Below are 23695 nucleotides of genomic sequence, written 5' to 3'. Positions count from 1 at the left end.
ATCATAATTTTAGAAGACCCAGCAGTGCTCTCATCGACCTACAATACTACTGTTATTATCTGTTTGTGAATGAAATCTGGTGCATTTGCCAGGAGGAAATGGGTAGAGAGCTGGGGGCGGTGGTGAGGTACTGGGGAAATAACTGAGACGTAGACCGGGCAGAGCCCGACTCTGTGAACCTTCCCAGGCCAATCCCAGACGTCCGCCTGCTTCTGTCTCCGCACACCCTCTTCTCCAGCTCTCCTGGACCATATGCCTCACGTTGAGCGTGAGCTAGCCTTTGAGTCAGACGCCCCTGCTTCCACCTCCCTGCTGCTCACGACCCCTTTGTCCTACAGGTGTGCTTACCCCAACCCCAAGGTGCAGACCACATGCCACCTGCCCCCCAACGTCTTCATGGTCAACCCAGAAGTTGGAAGTCACTCCTCACTTCTTTTGAGTTTGGCTGGTATCCCTCACGTGGCCCTTACAGATCATTACATGCCATCATACGGGTTTAATACATTTGACTGGTCCTACCGGGAGGTAGACGCCCCAAGCATAGAGACCACACATGGGTAATGACTCATCTACGTGCTGAGCAGGTGTTATGGCCACGTAAGCAGCACATGGGCGTGTATATAATAGGCACTGTGCTGTTAATGGAATAAATGAGTGAATGTGTGGACATGACTATGGTGAGTAGGTCGAGGTATGTACGTGTGGAGCAAAGGGAGGGGAGCGAGAGCAGATGCCAAGGACTGATTGAATAGTTTAGAGCTGTCGAGGTGACGTCAAGTGGGCAAACAGTCTCGCTGTCAGCTGGCCCCCCAGGGTGGCGTGGGGCGGGGAGAAGTGAGGAGCCTAGGTGTTTAGGATGGGCTAGAGGAGGTTTTCGCTGAAAGCGAGACAATGCTTACTGGGGAGGTAGGTGCAAAAGGGAAGGGACCAGATTTGAGACAGATATTGCCGGAAATATGTAAAAGAAGATAGATGCTATAGAAAGAAGCACAAGGAAAGTGCACAAAAATATTATTGAAGAATCAGCAACAACTCTAAGACTGATGTCTGAAATGTGCTCTCCTTAAAATGAAGCTGTATGAAGTGGGAAACCATCACAGTTCTTGGCCTGAGTTGCCTATGAGATATCAAGTTTAAAATAATTGACAGCATCCTGTTGCCATGGTTATTTATCAAGACATCAAACCATCTGGGTAAGAACGTATAGTATTTATATTTGTATTTAAATGCTTTAATAGAACAGATAGAGTGGGGCAGCTTTTTCTTAGAACTTTGAAGTTCAGAGCTTTGAGGTCCATTAGGTTTCGGTTTCATGGAGGAGCTGTGTGCGGAGCAGAGGTGAGAGGCTTTCTGATTTGTTGCCATGTCCTTACTCCCTGACCACGTAGCCCAGCTTGGCACCCAGTAGGTGCTCTATAAATGTTTTTCAATAAATGAATTAATAACTCTCAGTTTTTTTTCAATAAGTGAACTAAAGTCTAATTTAAACAAATTTCAGACTGCATGGATTTCATGAAATATATCCTTTGTGTTTAAAGCCTTTGCCAAATCAGGGAGTTCCCTTCATGGTTCAGTAGGTTAAGAACCCCACTAGTATCCATGAGGACTTGGGTTTGATCCCTGGCCTCGATCACTGGGTTAAGGATGTGGCGTTGCCATGAGCTGTGGTGTAGATCACAGATGTGCCTCAGATCCTGCATTGCTGTGGCTGTGGTGTAGGCCGGCAGCTGCAACTCCAATTTGACCCTTAGCCTAGAAACTTCCATATGTTGTGGGTGTGGCCCCAAACAGCAAAAAAATAAAGTCCTTGCCCAATCTAAAATGCAGAGATTAAGGGAGAGCAAAATGATGTATAGATGATAGATGATACACACTCATGGGGTTTTAGCGCTAGACGTTAACTCCAGGGATGGTCTAGTCCCAGCTCCTCATTTTTCAGATAAGGACACAGCACCGGAGAGAAGTCGCTCAGGCTCACACAGCCAATGATGGTCAAGCTTGGACCGAACCCAGGTCTCCAGGTCTCAAGCTTCAGTGTCATCATCTCTTTCTGTTTTTCTACGAAGAACATGAAGTCTTGATTTCATGACTCCTTCCATGATAAGAACTAACGCCTGAGCTCCTAATGTAGAATTTAGAAAAAATTCTCCGTATGTTTTTGTTAATTGCAAAGTAGGAAGCTTTTTTAGATGGCAGGCCCTCTTGCCATCCAGACTCCTGTGCTGTGCAGGCGTGGCTTGGGTGCGCCCGTGGTAATTTTTAGATGTCCTGCTCAAGTTTCTTCCCCCGATAAGTCTATTCCAAAAGGAGAGCTTGCACCATCTAGTGGATCTAAAAAGAGGCTCCTGGGTTTAATTTTTTGGTGGCCTTGTTTTAAAAAGAAGAAAGGAACAATATTTTTTGTTTCATTAATCTACAGATTCTCACATGGAACCCTCTGTTCTGACCACAAGAGGGAGGGTGGCAGCCCAGATCGATGGTTGGGTCACTTTGTACCCTCACCGTGCTCACAACAAGCACATGAGGACCAGGCTCTGGCTGCAGCTGATTCAGTGGCGGAGGGAGGGAAGGAAGTGGGTAGTTTGCCAACCCGTTTTTTTCAACCAGTGCGTGGATTCTTTTACTCATTAATTCAAAACCTTAACTCTTCCACAGTGGGTCTTCCCACAATAGTTGGGAATTAGTCAAATCCTGCTATTATTCCTGGGAAATCCCCTAGCACTCATTTGGGCAATTAACTTTTTCAATAATGCAAAATACTCTACTACCCAGTTGGATAAATGAAGTTTTGGGATACTTCCAAATTACTCTTTTGTTTCCTTCAATAGAGATTTAAGTCTTTTCTCTAGCTCTGCAAAATACCTATCTCCATGGCCAGTGGCAGAAGGTGGTATCTGTCAAGCAGGCTAACTTGATGACAGAGTGGGCAACCCAAGACTGGAGGCTGGGGGCTCCTCATCACTGACTTTGCTCCGTGATCCAAAGAGCTCCTTACCTTCTGGGCCTGAGTTCTTTGAAAAGAATGTAATTGGTCATCTTTATATTTACAGACCATGGCTCAGCAAAAGCCGCTTAAAAGTCTGGTTTCTTTCTTTTTTTTTAACTGGTGTTAGTCCATCAGCTGAAATATCTTAAGTGGTTCCCTGGCACCTGTGAAGTGTAGGGTCCTTCGTGAGAGAGGTTCCTCCCTCTGTGCACATCAGAACCAACAGGGGGAGCCTGGCCCCACCCCTGGAGAGGCTGCTTTACCTGGATCCAGGTGCTGTGTGAGTTTGGGGATAGTTCAAAAGCCCCCCGCCCCCAGGTGATTCCAACACGGAGCCAGGGTTAGGAACCACTTCTGGATGATAGCCTTGAAGGTGTGTTGTGGATCGCTAGATTCCAAATCAAGTTTGAATGTTGGAGAGCCGTGTTTAAAAGCCAGTGTTCTCTTTGGGGACCAGAAGATGTACTGTGTTGTGATGGAGTGATGAAATCATAACGGTGTCTCAGTGACTCGGTCCTCGCTGCTCTCCCTGGTGTTGGTGTCAGTCGTGCGTGATCCAGATCCAAGGAGCCAGAGGACTTTCGGGGAAAGCCAGGAGCAGTGGGGCCACACGTTAATGTTCGTGAGTGGCAGTTCAATGGATTATTATAATTGTCCTCAGCCGAGGGCATCAAGCCTCTATTACAGGCATTTGTCCCAGGGACAGTAGGAACGTTGGTGTCTCACATGAAATCTCTATTTTTTTTTTCCTTCTGTTAGTTATAAGAGCATTTTTCACTCTCGGTGGCTTAATGATGGGTTTCACCTCTCTGTGTGGTGTCCAGGAATAAGGGGCTTAGTGCGTTATTTGAAGAAACTGTTTCCTGGAGAAAAGTCCCGATCTGTCACTGGGAGCAGCTTGCTTTCAAGAAATGGACTGAATTGGTTGGAGGAGGGATGGGTGGTAAAGGGATGATGGGGTAAGTCCTGCAAAATGCCGTAACCTGAGCTCTTACGCTGGGCAATGGTGTCTTTGACCTTAATCAGTCCATGAGGTTGACACGGCAATCCCATTTCAAGGTGTTTCTGCTCTGCTTTCAGGGGTCAGGGGATGAGACCATCAAGGGATTATTAGAATTCTTGTCCTGGCTTCTTCAAGACCATGCAGTTGTATAAAAAACACGAAATCTGGTATCAGGCAGACCTGGTCTCTCGTGAATTTGGTCTCTGACGCCTAGTGTGTATTTTGGGGGGGCAGTTGTGAATCTCAGTTTTCATCTCTGTAAGATGCGAACCCTAGTACTAGCCTGCAGGGCCAAGGTGGATTAGCTCAGAGAGTGAATAGGAAGCACCTGACGCAGTGCTCGGCACAGAGCTGGGACTCCGTAAAGGGGAGCTCTCTCTGGAACTGCTCTAAATAATGGTAATAAGAGCAACAGCAACTACTATTAATCATAGTAAACTACTACTACTAATATGATCATGAACCACTTTCCCCCTCTCCTTTGGGAATGGCCCCTGAGAAGTGAGTAGCTTTGTGTCCGGTTGTCCTCTGGGTGGGCTGAGGAGAGGGATGTTAAGACGGGGTCCTAGCTGGGAAGGGTGGACTCAGACTGCTCATCCTCGCGTAACCAATGTGTTATAATTTAGTTTCGTCACATACTAATCCCTAAAATGTAGTTGCTCCCTAGAAGAGTTCATTTCACAAACCATTTGTCTTGTGTCTGTCCTGCTTGTTTCTGCCTCAGAGGGGGCAGAATATTGATTTTTATTTCAGCAGTGTAGCAGGGGGTTACTAGGGAGGAAGGTTTCTGGGGATGACTTTAATATAAGCCCTACCTGGTGCCGTAGGGTGGTGTGGGCCCTGGACCACTGGGAAGCTGCGAGGAGGAGATGCCAGGAGGGGGGCCTGGAGGGAGATCAGGGCCCAGACCCCGCAGCCAGCTGATTTGAATTGCTGTACCGAGTCCCTGTCAGGACTGCCCGGGTTCGCGTCGCCTCCACCTTGGTCATTTGCCGTGGGGTGGCCTGTTTCTCTAAATCGCCAGGTCCAGAGAAGAAGGCACTTACCTGAGTCAGTGTAAACCAAATCGGTGTAGAAATTTCAGAGAAGTCCATCTCCCTGTGTACAAAGGGCCTTCTTCGCCATCTGGGTTCTAACGCAGGGAGAAGAAAGGAGCGAGGCAGATGGTGCGCCAAGACGGCCCTTTTGTCATCAGTGACATTGATGCTGGAGAATAGGGTTTGTACCTGTAGCTAAAACTTCCTTGTTCCGAGCCCTGGCATTAGACAGACTCTCCCATGCAGAGAAGGATGTGTACCTCCTGCTGGCAGCCTGGCTTCCAGAAGAAAGGCGAGGGAGAGGGACAGGCTCATCCAGATGACAGACAAGTGACTGCCCCCCGCCCCCAAAAGTTATTGAGGGAGGTGGAGAAAGGCCAGAAGTACTCAAACGTTAGGATGGGAGACATCGGGTCTTTCTATCAGGTTTATGGAATCCAGCCGTACTAAACTCTAGCAAATTTGGAAGTAGTAAATCATATTTTAAAAAAAAATAGGGGCAGTTTAAATGTCTTTCCCACGCCCAAGAACCTACAATGGGCCGCTTTTACCTGCAGAAGATAATCCAGGTTCCTTTGCTTTTTTGGGGGGGTCTTTTTATGTTCTCACCAAAATCTGTGGGCTGCGCCCGCGGCATATGGAGGTTCCCAGGATAGGGGTCAAATCAGAGCTACAGTTGCCAGCCTATACCACAGCTCACGGCAGCGCTGGTCCTTAAGCCACTGAGTGGAGCCAGGGATTGAACCCAAATCCTCATGGGTACTAGTCAGGTTGATTACCACTGAGCTATGAAGGGAACTCCTAATCCTTCACTTGTTTTTGAAGACCAGTCCTAATCTGACCCCCATCCTGCCCACTGATCTTCCTTCCCCCATGACTGTCAAGGGCAAATCTGAAGTCAGAGCTGTGCCCTGTGGTCCTCTGTTCTTATCACCGTGTTCTGGCTGGATTATTCTTCCTGCTTCCTGCCTGCCAAGTCCCAGGACAGTCCCCATAGAATGCCTCGCACTTGAGCACACACTGCTTCCTTTCAGCCCTAACTGCTGCTACGCTTTCTGCTTTCCACCAGGGACCGTGCTGTTTGGCACTTGTCTCATCATGTGAATTTTACCAGCCAGCTGCTGTGAGTGTCATGAAGGGACAGGATGTTTCTTCCTCTTTTTCTGTGTATCCTCAGCTGCTGGTGTATCGTACACATGAAAAGCACTCAGTGAATATGCAGTTGGTTAAATAAATGCATCAAAAGACAGAGGCTAGCATCCTGATCACGACACCAGCACAGAGTGACATGTTGGCTATGCCAGAAGGTAAAATGACCAAGGCAATGAACTGAAATTAGCCCTTGTTTCATGCCATAGACATGGACTCAGAGAATCGCAGATTTGGGGGAAGGGTGAGGATAGATCTAGTTCACCACCACCATTTTACAGCCGAGAAGACGAAGGCTCCTGGTTGGAAAAGAGCAGTGTCTGTGAGCTTGGTATTTGGTATTCTCCAGCATCGGTTTCATCAATAGCAAAAGTGCAGAGGATACGGAATGGAGGATGTGGCCCTTCCTTACAGCTAGCGCCTCCACGGAAGGGTTACGCTTATGTTGGGGACACCTCTGAGGGGTCCACAGTACTTTTCTCTTCCCCGTGGAGCCTCACTGCTTTATGTTCTCACCAAAATCTGTGGAGGACGGCACATCTCATCACTGACCTTCTCTGTTGACTTATGGAAGCATCCCAGGCGAGGTCACACAGCAGGTCAGAGGGCACCGTGCTTTAGCTCTCTGGCAGTCAATATGCTGAAAGATGCCGTGATTTGCCCGGGGTCCCCGATACTAAGGGTTAAAATGCAAGCACTTTGTATTCCCATTGCTGCCCACTTGAAACTACCCCTGATGCCTTTTTCTGTCTGTCTGTCTTTCTGTTTTTTAAGGGCCGCACCCGTGGCATATGAAGATTCCCAGGCTAGGGGTCAAATCAGAGCTGTCATCACCAGCCTACACCACAGCCACAGCCACACAAGATCTGAGCTGCATCTGTGACCTACACCACAGCTCACAGCAACACAGGATCCTTTAACCCACTGAGTGAGGACAGGGATCAAGCCTGTGTTCTCATGGAAGCTAGTCAGATTCATTTCCACTGAGCCACGGTGGGAACTTCCCTTTTTCCTTCTTAAATTATTATCTCCAGACTTGGAGAATTTCAGCTCAGAAAGGAAGCACCTTTTTGATTTTCTCCTCAGCAAAGGGAAAGAACAGCTAACACAAGTACTTCACCATCCCGGGTAACAGGTTAGGAACCAAGCTTGGCACAAGGATAGCCTGGCTTTGCTGAGTGTAGAGGGTGCTGCCTGTTGCCAGTGAGGAACGGAAAGTAGGAGTCGTGACAGGACAGGTCACCGAGCCAGCTCTCCGCTCCGCCTCTGTCCCAGGTGGGTTGTCCCGTGCAGAGTCAATATTTGGCTTAAGCTGCAGAGGCCCCAAGACATCAGTGATTGTATTTACGTATCGTAGAAAAGTGGCAAATAAACTATGAACAATCTTTTGGGTATTTCTACCACTGTTTCTTGCCATTAAATCTTAAGTATTTGGGGGTTTTAATTTACAAATATACTTTAGTGTTGGTTCTTATTTGTAAGCTAACAGAAAATTTAACAGATAAATATCTACATATATTTTACATAGTTTTCAAACACTTGAGTCTTGTCACAATTAGCACTTCAAAACAGAATAAAATAGAAAATGTCAGTGTGTTATATTTAGTAATGGTAAAAATCATATACTATTGTAAAATATTCTTATGATGAGTCATGGTTTTAAAAAGTTTGAAAAAGACCCTTCCTATGTTTTAGAGGATTATCTGGAGAATGGGTTGTGAAATTAGTCTTGACACAATATTTCTGCTTTATCATGGGCTGCAAATGTTCATTGGTGTTCTCTTGGTATAAAACGTATTTGGAATACCCAGTATATGCCAAGGATGCTCTTTAGCAGTTTACTTACCAAGCCAGTCATCTTATTTTCAGAGAAGATGCTGTATCGGTTTGCATAGGGTTTAGCTGTAGATAACAGAAAACTCCCTTTAATAATCTTCCTTTACTCCACACTCCAATTCTATGTATACCTCGCTGGCTGGGACATGTACAGCCATGCCAAGATGCAAAGGAAGAAGGGACGTGTCATCTTTAAGCTATAAAGTTAAGGTTGGAGTTCCCTGGTGGCTCAGTGGGTTAAGAATCTTGCATTGTCACTGCTGTGGCTTGGATCACTGTTGTGCCTCAGGTTTAATCCCTGACCCAGGCACTTCCACATGCCATGGGTGCAGCTACAAATTAAAAAAAAAAAATGAAACTAGTAAAGGTAGGGTCTGTTCCCAAGGAAGAAAGGAAGAGTAGTGGGGGACATTTAGAAGTACCTACCCCAAACCTCCAGCTTTCTTACATGTTAACAAAATTTGGTTTCTATCGATGGGCAGCTGGAAGTCTCTGTAATCGTAGTTCCTGGAGGAGCCCTGGCTGGGCGGGGCTGGGCGTGTGTGGGCTCCATCTGTGAGCAGGTGCACAGGGGAGAGAAAGTGAACATCCTGCCTGACCGTGTGGCCTCACGTGGGGCCGGGTCCACAGGCAGCAAAGGCGCCTTGATCTAATCAACAGGAGCACTTTCTGCTCTAGCAGGGCCACCTTCCAAACTGTGGCCCCTTGCCCTCCTCTCCTGGGGCTGGAGGTGGGGGTAGGGCGCTTTCCCACTTCGCAGACACCTCCTATAGGGACAGGTTTTGGCTCCGAGGTTGGGTCGATCCCAGGTAGCCTAGAGGTAGCCTTAAACATGTGACCTGAGATATACCTGCACCTGTCCCTCTTCCTAGAACAGCTCCTCTCACCTAGATTTGCTACTTTAAAAATTAGAGAAGTTAGTAAGCAGCAAAGATACACTGTACAGCACCAGGAATTATACCTATCAGCTGGTAATAACCCATAATGGAGTCTAATCTGCAAAAACACTGAGTCACTACACCATACACCTGAAATCAGCACAAAATTATGGATCAACTGTACTTTAATAAAAAAGTTACAAAAGTTAGGAGACCAATCTGTATTCACTGTCTACACGCGCGCACACACACACACACACCCACCCCCCGTACATTTTCAGCGTTCAGGCAGGTCCCAGGTCCAGGGAAGCCTCGTCATCTGTGACTGCCCTGTCATACTTCATGTCACGTCTCTCCCATTGCAGGAGAGGGAAATTAGGGCTATAAATGAAGCTTACATTTATTTTTTGATTTGAAACAGAAAATTAGATGTCTTTCTTTTTCAACAAGTGCAGGAGGGCGATAATGCAGTACGGGAGGATTCTGCTCTTAAGCATCGGAAGTATGAGAAGATAGGGAGGGCCCCACCCACTTGTCACAGAGAAATACAAAAAATAACTCACACAAAACCCCATCTTATCTAAGGCGTCCAGGTGCTATTCGTTTTGGAAACTCGCGTGGAGAGGGGAGGGAGAGGCTGGCCTGGAAGATGGTGTAAATCTTTTGTTCCCTCCCTGCACGTCCCTAAGTGATCATTAAAAATTTATCAGCCACAAATGCCCTGCAAGTTGTTCTTCGAGTAGTTGTGAGAAAACCCAAAAGCAAGGAAAAGAGAAGGCAGGTTTGTCGTCTCCTTATTTTACTTCTTGGTATAATTTTCTTTGGCCCTATGCTAAGTTTTTTTAAAAATTGCATATATTTTATATTATTTATTCACTTCCTTGTTGTAAAAGTGACTCAGAGTTACATGGTGTACAAATTAAGAGAGGGGCAATTCCCTTCGTGGTTTAGTGGTTAATGAACCCGACTAGGATCCATGAGGATTCGGATTCGATCCCAGGACTTGCTTGGTTGGTTGAGGATCCGGTGTTGCCGTGAGCTGTGGTGTAGGTCACAGACACACCTTGGATCCCTCATTGCTGTGGCTGTGGTGTAGGCTGGGAACTTCCATATGCCAAAGATGCGGCCCTAAAAGGAAAGAAAAAAGAAAAGAGAAATTAAGAGATATTCACTCAATGGACTCTTCCAGTAAAAGGGAAAGATTACATAATAGCAAAGAACGTTGTAACTTTACACATTTATGCCAGCTCCTTTTGAGGGCCCGCCCTCCCGTTGTTTTTTGGGCTTTTTTTTTTTTTTTTTTTTTTTGTCTTTTTTGCCTTTTCTAGGGCCGTTCCCGTGGCATATATGGAGGTTCCCAGGCTAGGGGTCTAATCGGAGCTACAGCTGCTGGCCTACGCCAGAGCCACAGCAACTCGGGATCCGAGCTTCGTCTGTGACCTACACCACAGCTCACAGCAATGCTGGATCCTGAGCAAGGCCAGGGATCAAACCTGCAGCCTCATGGTTCCTAGTCGGATTCATTAACCACTGCGCCATGACGGGAACTCCAGAGCTCTGTATTTTCAATGAAACGTTATTCCCTGTAGAGGAAGATTTCCTCTGCTATTCATGCATCGTCAAACTAAATACCTTGCATCCCCAACATGGGCTGTGAAAACCACTTTTTTTTTTTAGTATCAGGGCAGCCGATTTCCACCTGGTCATGTTTATTGATTATCCGTTGGGTACTTGCCAGTACACTGGGCCTTTTGAGAAGTCATGCTGTAGGTATCACACGCCTGCAGTAAGTTTGCAATCTAAAAGGATGGATACATGCATTAAGAAAACTGAGAAAGTAGAGTTCCTGTCGTGGCTCAGTGGTTAACAAATCTAGCTAGGAACCATGAGGTTGTGGGTTTGATCCTTGGCCTCGCTCAGTGGGTTAAGGATCTGGCGTTGCCATGAGCTGTGGTGTAGGTCGCAGACACAGCTTGGATCCCGAGTTGCTGTGGCTGTGGTGTAGGCCAGTGGCTGAAGCTCTGATTAGACCCTTAGCCTGGGAAACTCCATATGCCGAGGGACCCGCCTTAGAAAAGGCAAAAAGACGGGGGAGAAAAAAAAAAAAACCGAGAAAGAGAGTAGCCTTATTTAGCCTCGAAAAGAGGAAACTGAGGAGTTTCTTCCTGCAGTATTCTTACTACAAAGAAGAATTTTTAATTCCTGCAAGAGGAGGGAAAGTTGAGTTTGGTCAGGAACAGCATTTCTCCATCACCAGTTCTTAATGTCAGGACAGAGTCCTGCTGGGGGCTCCCCCTTCACACTCAGAAAGGCCTTCTCTGCTGCAGAGGCTCCCGAGCTGTGTTGCCAAAGAAAGCTCTGTGATGCCTGGCTGGTTGTGTTTCCTTCTTTTCTGAGCTCACTCCTCAGCTTCTGGTCGTTCTGTGAGCTCATCCCAGGCTGCTTCCAGTAAGGATGTTTTCTGCTCAGGTCAGTTCAGTTCTTCTAAGATGGTGTGGACACAGAGCTGAAACGATGTGCTGAGAATCGTCCTTAAGTACACGTAGGCGCTCAGCAGTGGATCAGCGATACCGTTGTTGTGTCCATAGTTCCTTATTTTGTGTCTCAGAAGAAACTTCCTGGAAAAATTAGTGAACAGGAGAGAGATGGATCCAGTGATTTTTGGAACATTCTTCAGATCTTTGCTTCTGAGCTAAAACATATTTCCTGCAGAGTTTCCTTGTTCATTCTGACCTCAGAGCCATACTATGAAATACCTTTTTTTGCAGCAACATGGATGGAACGAGAGACTGTAATACTAAGTGAAGTAAGTCAGAGAGAGAAAAACAAATACCGCATAATAGCACTTATATCTGCAATCTAATATACAGTACAAATGAGCCTTTCCATGGAAAAGAAAATCATGGACGTGGAGAATAGACTCATGGTTGCCAAGGGGGAGGGAGAGGGAGCGGGATGGATTGGGAATTTGGGGCTAATAGATGCAGACTATTGCCTTTGGAATGGATGAGCAATGAGATCCTGCTGTGTCGCACCGGGAACTGTATCTAGTCACTTATGATGGAGCATGATAATGTGAGAACAAAGAATCTATACATGTATGTGTAACTGGGTCACCATGCTGTACAGTAGAAAATGGACAGAACCAGCTATAATGAAAAAAATAAAAATCATTTAAAAATTTTTTAAAAATTAAAAAAATGAAATACTTTCCTTGGTGATATTTCAAGTATTTCAATTCTGTGGGATGTGGTTCAAATATAATGGCTCCTATATTGAATTATCCTCTGCTCAGTTATGTTATAATGCCTTGATAGGGTACACATTATACACATGGAAAATAGGAAAAAAGGCTTTAGACATAATTTGCTGACTTCTCTGGGGAGAGGTTTATCATGGGCAAGAGGAAGTTGATTCTGTTGAATTAATTAGTCAATCAATGTTTAATTGATTTAATTAATTATTATCTTTAATGTATTACAGATCCGTTGAGGAAAGGCTGAGGGAAAGAGGCAGAGGCTGGCTTTATTTTGCCATCTTTTCCTTAAAAGATGCTGAAGTCACTGTAGCCATCATTTTACTTTCCTCCTTCCTCAATTATTTTAGAAATAAATAGCCTCCCTTACTGACTTTGGCTGTCACCTCCACTCACGTCCCCTGCCTGCCCCCAGCCGTGGTGTCAATGAAGTGAGTGCCTAGAGGTGGAGGCACAGAAGGGAGCCAGGTGGGGGGTGGGGGAGCCAGAATCATCAACCACAGACTCTTTTCAGACTTGGAATAGCTGAATGCGCTCTGTCCTGGGTTTTTGGCAGAAACGGTGGGGCCGATTGCTGAGGACCAGGTGTCTGTCTCCCCTTCTGTGCGTGGATGTTCTTTGTGCTGTGTCCTTGGAGGGAGGCAGGTAGCTGTGAAGAGCCTGTCCAGCCACTGCCTTGGCCGCACTCAGATGAACCTGCCTCCTGCCTGTCCCTTTGCTTGTCTCTCTCAGGCCCTTTGCTTGTCTCTCTCGGGCAGCAATGAGCAGGGTCTTAGCCTGTGTTCCCTGGAAAGACCCTTCCACACTTGCTTCCCGAGACCCAGCTTCCGCTTCCTCTTTCGCTGCTGCTTTCAGTGGGCAGGGCACCCGCTCTTATGGTTTCGGACTCTCCAGGTGGAGCCACGGGGGCCGAGGGCTCACAGGGGACCCCGAAGGACGCTTGCTCAGCTAGTTTTCTCCTCTCTACCCAGAGAAAAGCCAAGGAAGGGTGGCTTCTACCTTGGAGAGGGTGTGGCAGTCACCTGATCCCACTGCTTACCACCTGCCTGTGTGACAGAAGGTAGGACCTGTCTGTTTGTTCCAATGTGACTGGAACACACTCACACAGAAAAACAATTAGCAGGCGTGAAAGGTATTTTTTCGGGACACACATAAACCTGCCATTACAGAGAAGATTCCAGTGCTAGTTTAGATGCAAATGGAATTGCCCGATTAGAGCTGATGGCAGAAAGGTCAGAAAGTCTGTGTGCTCCGTTTCTCTCCTACGCTACGTGTTAAGTGCTGCCGTGACTGTGGGCGTGCTGCCTGGACTTGGTTCTGCCTTCTCTTTTGAGAGAGTTTTGACTTTGTAGAAGTGAGATGTGATATGCGGTGTCAACGCCTCCCTTCCCACTCACCCCCTTTTTAAAAGAAAACAAACCCCCTATTTTATCTTATTTCTGAGAAACTTGACATTTTAATTTTTAAAAGTGCACTGTTGGCACTTTTAGGCCCAGCTAAAAAGAAGTAGACTGGGAGTTTCCATTGTGGCTCAGTGGGTTAAGAACCTGACATAGTGTCCATGAGGATGCAGGTTCGATCCCTGGCCTCCCTTGGGTTAAGGATTCAGCATTGCCACAAGCTATGGTGTAGGTTGCAGACTCACAGATGCGGCTCAGATCCCGAGTTGCTGTGGCTATGGTGTAGGCCAGTACCTGCAGCTCTGTTTCGACCTCTAGCCTGGGAACTTCCATATGCCGCAGGTACAGCCATTAAAAGGAACAAAAAAAAAAAAAAAAAAAAAAAGAGAGAGAGAGAGAGAGAGAGAGAGAGAAAGGCTGTAAATTCAGTTACCATCCTGTTTAGGAACCAATGTCAACTCTACAGGCCGTCTGCCCAGATTCACGTGGTGCTGGGTGATGACCTGGAGTGTAGGCAGCTGGTGGGGAAAGGCTGGCAGGAAGGGTGGCAGATTGGTTTGGTTACTGCAGTCCTACTTTAGTGTTTTTCAGATGTTTTTGACTGTAGTGCATTGCCAGAAATTTATTTGATAGATTTGCATGTGTATATTTGTTTTATTTGTGCATTTGTATTTTTTATTGAGTATATGAGGCACATATAACGTCGTATTACATGTACAAAATACGTGTACAAAAGTTTCACAGAATACTACTTACTCTTACACCATGAAGCATGCTCTGCTATTTGCTGTTTGAATCTGGTCTAAACCACTAGCGAACCAAGAAACCAATGTTACCACCCACTTCTGGGTCTCACACTGTAGTTTGAAAAGCCTCTGGTTAAGGGATTGGCGAAGGATGCTTGGCATGAAAGAGAAGTCAGGTAAGGGCTGGAGGGGGTGCAGGAGGTGGGCGAAGAAGGAGATTTATTTCAAAGGATAGACTAAACCAGACCTGACAGCAGTAAAATGTAAATGCCTGCGCCAGGGCTTCATTCTGGAACGTGGGCTGATAATTTCCCACCTACAAGGGCCTAAGCAGACACACTGCTTGGGTTCATGGTGGTACCTCTCTCGGCAAGGCTAAGTATTTGTTTGTGGGCGCTGAGTTTTCCTGAGGTCATTGCCGGCCCTGTGGTCTCCCTTTAGTAAGAAATAACATCCCTAAGCTTTAGAATCCATAAGCTTTATTGTTGTATATTATGCAGTAGAACCTCATTTACCATTTCTGCTAGAATTTCTATGGAAATTTGTAGCTACCTGCAGTTCTTTATAGAACAAGGTCGGTAAATATTGACAGTCAGCTACAAGGCAAAAGGTCTTCCTTACAGCAACAGCCAATTGTCCTTCAAAACCGGACCATGAAGGAGACGCTGCTCTCCCGTTTTGCTAGAACTTGCGCCAGTGGAAGCCTCAGTGTTACATTCTTCACAGCAGAGCTGCTCTGCCCTGGTGGTTTGTCCTTAGCTTACGTTCTTTTTTCTTTTTTCCTTCTTTGGGCTGCAGGAGCAGCACATGGAATCAAACCTATGCCACAGCAGCCACCCAAGCTGCTGCAGTGAAATACCGGACCCTTAACCCACTGCTCCACAGGAGAACTCCCGTCATTAGCTTTCAAGCAATCAAACTTAGGCTCTGGTTTCATCCTCCTTAAGGAGGTTCCTTTTGGGGAGATTAGAGAAAGCCTCTGAGAAGTGAGATAATGGGGCAGGAGAAGATTTTCTGGGATAAAAGGCTTCTAAGGGCTCTGAGAGTATGGAGAGGGGAAGAGAAGGAAGGAGACGGGAACCAGATTTTTGTGGTTTGGGTATTAGCCTAAGGTGAGTGTGACCTCGATTTTTAAAGACTTTGCAACTTGAGGCTTAATAGAATTGAGTTTTTAATATTTATAGCACGTTATGTAAATGCCGCCCCCTCCAAGTACTTTTCTTAAATCCTCTTAGCTTATAAATGACAGCTTTGATTTCTTTTTTTTTTTAAAAAGATCTTTTCATTTATCCAGCCTAAGAGTAGTAAACAATAGATGCTTAATGCTCTCCTTTCATGTCAGCCCCCAAAGACTGAGACTTATATTCTAAAGAGTATCGCTGTGCTTTTGAGCTTATTAAGGTCATGCATAACTTAAGGGGTGAGGGGGTGGAGCTGATGTTGCATCATCGGTGCAGAGGCAGCTCCTGAAGTTCTTTGTGACACACGGGCTCAGTAGAGTTCAGTGGATAAGTTGAAAACACGGTATTGCAGAAACTACATGCAAGACCCCTTTGGAACGATTCATGCTACTTTCCTCTAGTGACCAGGATTGTTAGGGCATTAGAGATTTGCCCAAATGACGGTGAGTGAAATTTTTGCTAGAGGGCCCCGAGATCGCCTTTGTGGAATGGACATGGGCTAATGAAGCTCCCATGCTCAGGTGTCGTGCATCCCTTCCCCCTTAGCTAGACTGGGTGACATCAGTTATTCTGTAGACCATTATAAAAATGTCCCCACTCTCTAGGGCCCTTAGTGCACACGCAGAGAAGAGGGAGCAATGAAAAACTTAAGCTCAGCCCTGGTAGAGGTCAATTACTAAGTCCTTGGGGGCTGCCATTTATTCAGTTTATCAGGTACCTTCTATGCCCCAGGCTCTTTCCGTCGCACTGGAACAATAAAGAAAAAGTCACAGCTTGTGTCCCAACACAGGGTCATGAGTGCCACGAGCTTGGGACTTGGCGAACACGGGAACACACGGAGACAGAAGCAGTTTGTTTCAGAAGCAGGGCAGCCCGTGAGATGTGCTCTTCTCAAGGCCATTTAGCTGGCAAGTGGTCAAAGCTTAACCTGCTTCCTTTGCCATATTTGGGCCACCGAGAGCCCTTTCCAGTGGGTCAGTCAGATGACACGGGGTGTGTTGAGTGTTTTGAGGGCTCCCGAGATTGGTGCTGTGCAGGAAATGGAAGGGCTCCTCAGCCTGCTGCCGCGTGGCTCGTCAGTAGGTTCTGAGAGAGTAGATGCTGATGCGCTGTAGAGGCCTTGCCTAAAAGAAAGAAAGCAGACAGAATTGATTTGGTGACATCTATCCGGACTCATCGATCTAGGACAGTCCAAAGAACCAAGCAGCTTCTAAAAGTTAATTGAAGCCTTTTTGCACAGATGCATCCACAACAGGCCTGTCTGTACTTACTTAGCAGGTTTAGAGATCGGGTTTTTAAACTGATTTGTGGATTTTGAAGCCAGGAAAGGAGAAGACACATGTATTGAAAAGGGAATGGCCCAGTAATAGTAGAATAAAGTGACAGTTAACACTTCTAAAGGGAGGAAACAAAAAGATGAAAGACTGGAAAAGAAAAGATATGAGCCCGCGAGAATTATCACCATTTCATTTAACATCAAATACATTAGACTTAGGGCGGGGGAGATTTCTAAGATTTCCGGTGTAGGGTTGGGGTCTGAAAATTTGTACTGTTTCCCTGGCAAACAGTACAAAATTTGCCAAGAAAAAAAAAGTACAAAAATTTACAAAAAAAAATTACACAAAAATTTACCAAAAAAAAAAAATTACACAAAAATTTACAAAAAAAAAAAAATACAGCCGCATTTGGGTCTTTCTACATTACAGACAGTAAGGAGTTGATGAACCCCTATTGTGCTTTTAGGAGAACACAGAAATGTGTATTATTGCTTAAAATATTCCCAATCGAAATGTTAATCAAATTAACATTTTGATGCTTTAAGCATCAAATCCTCAGCTCTTGGGAAAACCTGACTTTTGAGAGTATTCTGTTTCCTGAAAGATCGACGTTTTACTGCATGGGATAATCAAACCACAAAGACAGTGGTAAATCTGTATTATTTAAAAAGTCACAGTTAATTCATAAGCAGTAAACTCTTATCACACTTTATAAATAATTCTTTATGTGTATTATTGTTACGAAAATTTGACTTGCAACTTTCCAGAAACATATCTGAACATCTGCATCAGTTTGTGTCTGTAACTGTCACTTGCTATTTATTAAATTATTCTTTTTTTTTGTGAAGCCCTAGGAGGGCCGAACCCATGTCATATGGAAGGGGTTGAATCAGAGCTGTAGCCACTGGCCACTGCTACAGCAACGCCAGATCCGAGCTGTTTCTGCGACCTACACTGCCACTCATGGCAATGCTAGATCCTTAACCCACTGAGCAAGCCCAGGGATCAAACCCATGTCCCCATGGATACCAGTCGGGTTTGTTATTGCTGAGCTATGACGGGAACTCCGATCATGTTTATAACGCATCTCCCTGGACAGAAAATGCGTACTTAGTTTCCAGTGCCTTGTACATAGCAGGTCCCAATAAAGGTTTATTGAATGACTAATAATGAAACAAGTTATATTGAGCTTTCTAATTAATCCTTTACTGACTGTGGAGATGCTTTCTATTATCTTTTTTCCCCTTAGTGATTACACACTAAAATCTTTATGGCATTTGAACTGCATCTGATGATTAGAGTTGTCAGAAACTTGAATTGCTTCTTTATGCCTTTGCTGTTCCTTTACTGAATTAAAGGGTGGAAGCAGCATGAGGTATTGTGGAATGTGAATAGGTTATGGGCTTCAGATGGAGCTCTGAAGTGTGTTCTCGTGGCAGGCGTGTTCGTGCCTTGATGGGGTCACTACGGTGAGGCCAGGGACCGCTGGGGAGGCACGAATCACAGCATCCCTCTGTCGTTGGTCCCAGGTGACTGTGGAGGAGGTCATGACCACAACTGCCTATCTGGACCTTTTTCTGCGTAGCATCTCCGAGCCTGCGCTACTTGAGATCTTCCTCCGTTTTATCCTGTTGCACCAGCATGAGAATGTCCACATCCTAGATACTCTCACGAGCCGAATCAATACTCCATTTCGGGTAAGGAGAGCCCCTCAAGGAAGGGGACTTCTAACTCAAAACAGATTTCAGGAAGGTTTGCTTTTGGAATCAAATTATGAGTATTCTCTTGTCTCCCCCCACCCCTTTTTCCTTTCAGCCATTACTTTCTGATTTTGGAAGAGTCGAACTAGATCTTTTTTTTTTTTTTTTCTGTCAGGAGCCCTTCTGTCAGGGAGGTGGCACTTCCTGCCCTTCATAGGATGTTTTTCTCAGATTGTCTGGGTTAGCACTTTCTTCTGTAGAACCAGCAGAGTGTGCTTCTGACAAGATGCAGGGGAACATCAGAGATTAAGTGCACGTAAAGTCAGGGAACCAAAGTGTATCCAGTCTGGGTGTAGGAGACCATATTTCTGTCCACGAGTGTTTTGAAATCCAAGTCTGGGCAGTTGTGGATTTAGATAGTCATTCTTTAGTTTGGAGTCCTGGTTAACTTTGAAAATCCTCTTACACCATTAGTGTAACCCTTTGCAGCCCTCTCCCCCAAGCTCTGTCTATTTAATGTCAATTATTGTTTTAAAAGCAAAGGTATGTCTAAAGAAAATGAAAAAATGAATTCAAAAAGATACATACACCCCATATTCATAGGAGCATTGTTTACAAAAACCAGAATATGGAAGCAACCTAAGTGTCCATTAACAGATGAACAGATAGAGAAGATGTGGTAGGGGGTTTGTGTGTGTGTGTTTGTGTGTGTACACAATGAATTATTAGCCATTAAAAATGAAATTCTGCCTTTTTTAACAATGTGGATGGAACTAGAGGGTATTATACTTAATGAAATAAGTCAAAGACAGATACTGTATGTTATCATTTATATGTGGAATCTAAAAAATAAAACAAATGAATGAATATAGCCAAACAAAAACAGATTCCCAGATACAGTAGGCAGTGGTGGGGAGAGGGAAGTGGGGAGGGGCAAGATGGGGGTAGAGGAGTAGGGGATACAAACTGCTATGTATAGGAATTCCCGTTGTGGCTCAGTGGAAACGAATCTGACTAGTATCCATGAGGACGCAGGTTCAATCCCTGGCCTCGCTCAGTGGGTTCAGGATATGGCGTTGCTGTGACCTGTGGTATAGGTCGCATACATGTCTTGGATCTGGCATTGCTGTGGCTGTGTGTAGGCTGGCAGCTACAGCTCCAATTCGACCCCTAGCCTGGGAACCTCCATATGCTGAGGGTGTGGCCCTAAGAAGACCAAAAAACAAAAAAACAACAAAAAAACCCCTACTATATATAAAAGAAATAAGCGACAGAGGTATATTGTACAACACGGAATAGAGCCAATATTTTAGAATAAATTTAAAAGGAGTATAACCTATAAAAATAATGAGTCATTTTATGTACACCAGAAACTAATATAATATAAATCAACTATACTTCAAAAAAAAAGCTCCATTAAAAATGCAAAAAAGCAAAAGAATAATTAAGTGTTTGCAACATTTTTAGATTAATATATATAACAGTAATAGTGCAAAGGGGAGTAAAAGGAATAGAGTTGTATAGGAGTCGTATTTCTGTATTTCACTGGGACTAGTTTAGTATAAATCTAAGTTAGAATTTGATAAGAGATATATGGTAATGGTAGAGCAACCACTTATAACCCAAAAAATAGAGTGAAAAAAATCTTTAAAGGTTAAAATGTTACAGTGGGAGAAATACTCACTTAAAGTAATAGGAGACAGTAAAATAGGAATAGAGGAGCCAAAAGACATCAGACATATAGAAAAAGCAAAATGGCAGACATAAATCCAACTATAATGATAATATTAAATGTAAATAGAATTTAAAAAATAAATCAAAAAGCAGAGATTGTCAGACTGAGTGAAAAACAAGATCCAACTATATGCTGCCAACCAGAGATAGACCTTAGATTCACAGAAAACAGTAGGTTGAAAGTTAAGATGTTAAAAGATAGGTTATGCAAACAGCCACCCCAGTAAAGCTATACTAATAAGCCACAAAATAGACTTTAAAACAAGAAATGTTGGGAGTTCCCATTGTGAGGAAGTGGAAACAAATCCGACTAGGAACCATGAGGTTTCGAGTTCGATCCCTGGCATTGCTCTGTGGGTTAAGGATCTGGCTTTGCTGTGAGCTGTGGTGTAGGTCGAAGATGTGGCTCAGATCCCTAGTAGCTATGGTTGTGGCCGGCAGCTGGCGGCTGTAGCTCCGATTGGACCCCTAGCCTGAGAACCTCCACATGCCTCGGGTGTGGCCCTAAAAAGCAAAAAAAGCAAAAAAAAAAAAAAAGAAATGTTGGAGTTTCTGCTGTGGCACAACCATATTGGCAGCATCTCTACAGTGCCAGGATGCAGGTTCGATCCCTGGCCTAGCACAGTGGGCTAAAGGATCTGATGTTACTGCACTATGTAGGTCACTTCTGCAGCTGGGATCTGATCCCTGGCCTGGAAACTCCATATGCCATGGTTGTGGCCATTGAAAAAACAAAACAAACAAAAAACAAGAAATGTTTCTATCGAGAAAGAGGGACATTTTATGATAAAAGTTTAACTCATCAGGAAGACATAACAGTTATATATGCATCCAAATTTATGAGGAACCCCCAAATTTATGAAGCCAAACCTGATGGAATTTAAGGGAGAAATAGAAGTTACAACAATAGTTGTCGGATATTTCAACACCTTACTTTCCGTAATGGATAGAACAACTTGGCAGAAGACGAACAAGGAAATGGGAGACTTGAACAATGCTATAAACAGACGAGACCTAGTAGACTCTTCTGTAAAACACTCCACCAAACAGCAGCAGAATGCACACTTCTGGACAAGAGTTCATGGACCGAGCACTCTCCAGGATAGAGCATCTTGATTCACCATAGAACCACCTCAGTGAATTTAAAGGCATTGAAATTATACAAAGTATGTTTCCTGACCACAGTGGATTGAAATTAAAATTTATTGACTGGAAGAAGATTCACAAATACATGGAAATTAAGCAATACTTGTAAATAACCACTGGGTCAAAGAAGAAATCTCAAGGGAAATGAGAATACACTTTGAAGATAAATGAGAATGAAGAGACAACGTACTAAAATTTATGGGGGGCAGGATAGCACTGCTTAGAGGGAAATCTATAGCCATAAACACCTATGTCAAAAGGAAGAAAGATCTCAAATCAGTAACCTAACCTTCTACTTTAAGATATAGGAAAAAGAAGAGCAAACTGAAACCAAGCAACAAGGAAGGAAATAAGGATTAGAGCAGAAATTAATGAAATAGGGACTAGAAAAACTACAAAATCAATGGACTGTCAACAAAACCGAAAGCTGGTTCTTTGATCCTTCTACACTGTTGCTAGGAATTTAAAGCTACTGTGGAAAACAGTATGGAGGGTTCTCAAAAAACTGAAAAATAGAACTATTGTATAACCTAGCAATTCCATCCCTGGGTATAAATATCCAAAAAAACCAAAAACACTAATTCCAAAAGATATGTATACCTCAATGTTCACAGCAACATTATTTACAATTGCCAAGACATGGAAGAAACTTGTGTCCATCAGCAGATGAATGGATAAAGATGTGGTACCTATACAATGGAATATTACTCTGCCGCCAACAGAATGAAATAATGCCATTTGCAGCAAATCGGATGGACTTAGAAGATATCGTGCTTAGCGAAATAAGTCAGAGAAAGACAAATACTGGTGTAGAATCTAAAAAATCCAAAAACTAGTGAATAAAACACAAAAGCAGCAGACCCACAGATACAGAGAACAAACTAGTTACCAGTGAAGAGAGGGAAGGGAGAAGGGACAACATGGGGTGGGGAGGGGAGAGATATTACAGGATTATATGAAATTATGTGTGTGAAACTTTTAAACACTGTAAACACTATGGAATTTAAAGAATCTTTCTTTCAATAAAACCAAACAAGAAACCTCAAAAAAAGTTGGTTCTTTGAAAAGATTCACGACATTGACAAACTTTTGGCTAGACTGCCAAGAAAAAGGTGAGAAGACTCAAACGAGTAAGATCCAGAATAAAAGAGAAGTTATTACTTTTGACCTTACAGAACTAAAAAGGATTATAAGGGAATACTGTGAAAAACTGTATGCCAAAATATTGGGTAAATATTTGATGAATGTTTAGATGAAACCGGCACATTCTAGAAAGGCATAAACTTCTGAAACTAATTAAAGAAGAAATAAAAATTCTGTAAACAAGTAAGAACTTTTGTGTTTCAAAGGATACCGCTAAGAAATTGAAAAGACAGTCTACAAAATGGGAGGAAATCATTGCAAGTCATGTCTTTGATAAGATATTTGTAGGTAGAATAATGAACTCCTGCCACTGACTCAGTAATAAAAAGGCAGATATAGGATGCTGAGCACCCCCGACAGTGATTTGCAGGGATTACTATGGCAACATACAGACTGGGGAAGGGAGGTGAGGAGCACTAATCCTGGGAGAAAGAGAAGAGAGATTTCCTAGGGGAAGTGATACCCAGGGTCAGTCTTTAGGAATAAGTGGGGTTTATTCTACGGAGGAGACAGGGAAAGGCATTCCAGGCAGAGGAACAGCATATGCAAAGGCATGGAATGAATGGGATGACGTTTGTTGCTTCTGCCTAACTGCAAAGGTGTGACCAAGCAAGGCATAGCTCTTCCTTTACCACACCATTATGGGTTTCATTGATGGGGTTGTAAACCGGTCCTGCCTAGAAGACTAACTAGCACTTTTTCTCTGCGAAGAATGAGAGCCTGAGTAACTTAAGTGGCCCAATGGAGCATGAACGGCTTACTCCCAAATGGGCACAGTGATTTTATAATGCACCTTGAAACTGTCTCTGTTGGGCTGTTTGTCTTTCCTTTTTGGAAATCAGAGCTGGCAAGCATTCTTGCTTTTTAATGAATTTCTCAGAAAAGTATAGGATCACACCCTCGACACGATGGGCAATGGTACCAAGGAGAATGTTTGTCAAGAGGAGCAGAGGCCTGCGGATGAGGGCTCTAGAGAGACTTGGCCCAGGGTATGTGCAATGTCATAACTGAAAATGACCTTGGAGAGCAAACAACAAAGAGAGGGGAGTGTGTGTGTGTGTGTGTGTGTGTGTGTGTGTGTGTGTGTGTGTGTGTGTGTTGGGAAGTTGTAAGGCCATATTTATCTGGATCTTTACAAGTGGAAAGTATGAGCTTAGGCATTTTGTAGGAGGGTAATTCTGTGCAAAGTAATTTCGGTCATAGGGTGTCACATCAAATCCTAT

The 23695-nt window shown here is 44.3% G+C and overlaps 2 protein-coding genes across 8 annotated transcripts in view; one reads left to right on the top strand and one right to left on the bottom strand.

Annotated features, from left to right (window-relative positions):
• The window catches only part of GATB (glutamyl-tRNA amidotransferase subunit B), a 685553-nt gene that overhangs the window by 524185 nt on the left and 137673 nt on the right, over nt 1-23695 (bottom strand). The gene's annotated exons all lie outside the window — the stretch shown is intronic.
• Nucleotides 1-23695, top strand: part of FHIP1A (FHF complex subunit HOOK interacting protein 1A) — a 299876-nt gene that overhangs the window by 244997 nt on the left and 31184 nt on the right. For all 7 annotated transcript variants that reach the window (XM_021101513.2, XM_084972705.1, XM_021101517.2 and 4 more), the window contains one exon: nt 18279-18446. In XM_021101513.2, the coding sequence (XP_020957172.1) occupies nt 18279-18446 (168 nt within the window). The remainder of the gene's footprint in view (nt 1-18278; nt 18447-23695) is intronic.

This window comes from Sus scrofa, chromosome 8, assembly GCF_054392235.1.
Source record: "Sus scrofa isolate SSC_HxYL_T2T_F1_AM1 chromosome 8, Sscrofa_HxYL_maternal_Yorkshire_Landrace_v2.0, whole genome shotgun sequence".
NCBI classification, from domain to species: domain Eukaryota; kingdom Metazoa; phylum Chordata; class Mammalia; order Artiodactyla; family Suidae; genus Sus; species Sus scrofa.
Note: the sequence above shows the minus strand (reverse complement) of the source record. Positions and strands in the feature narration are given on the sequence as shown.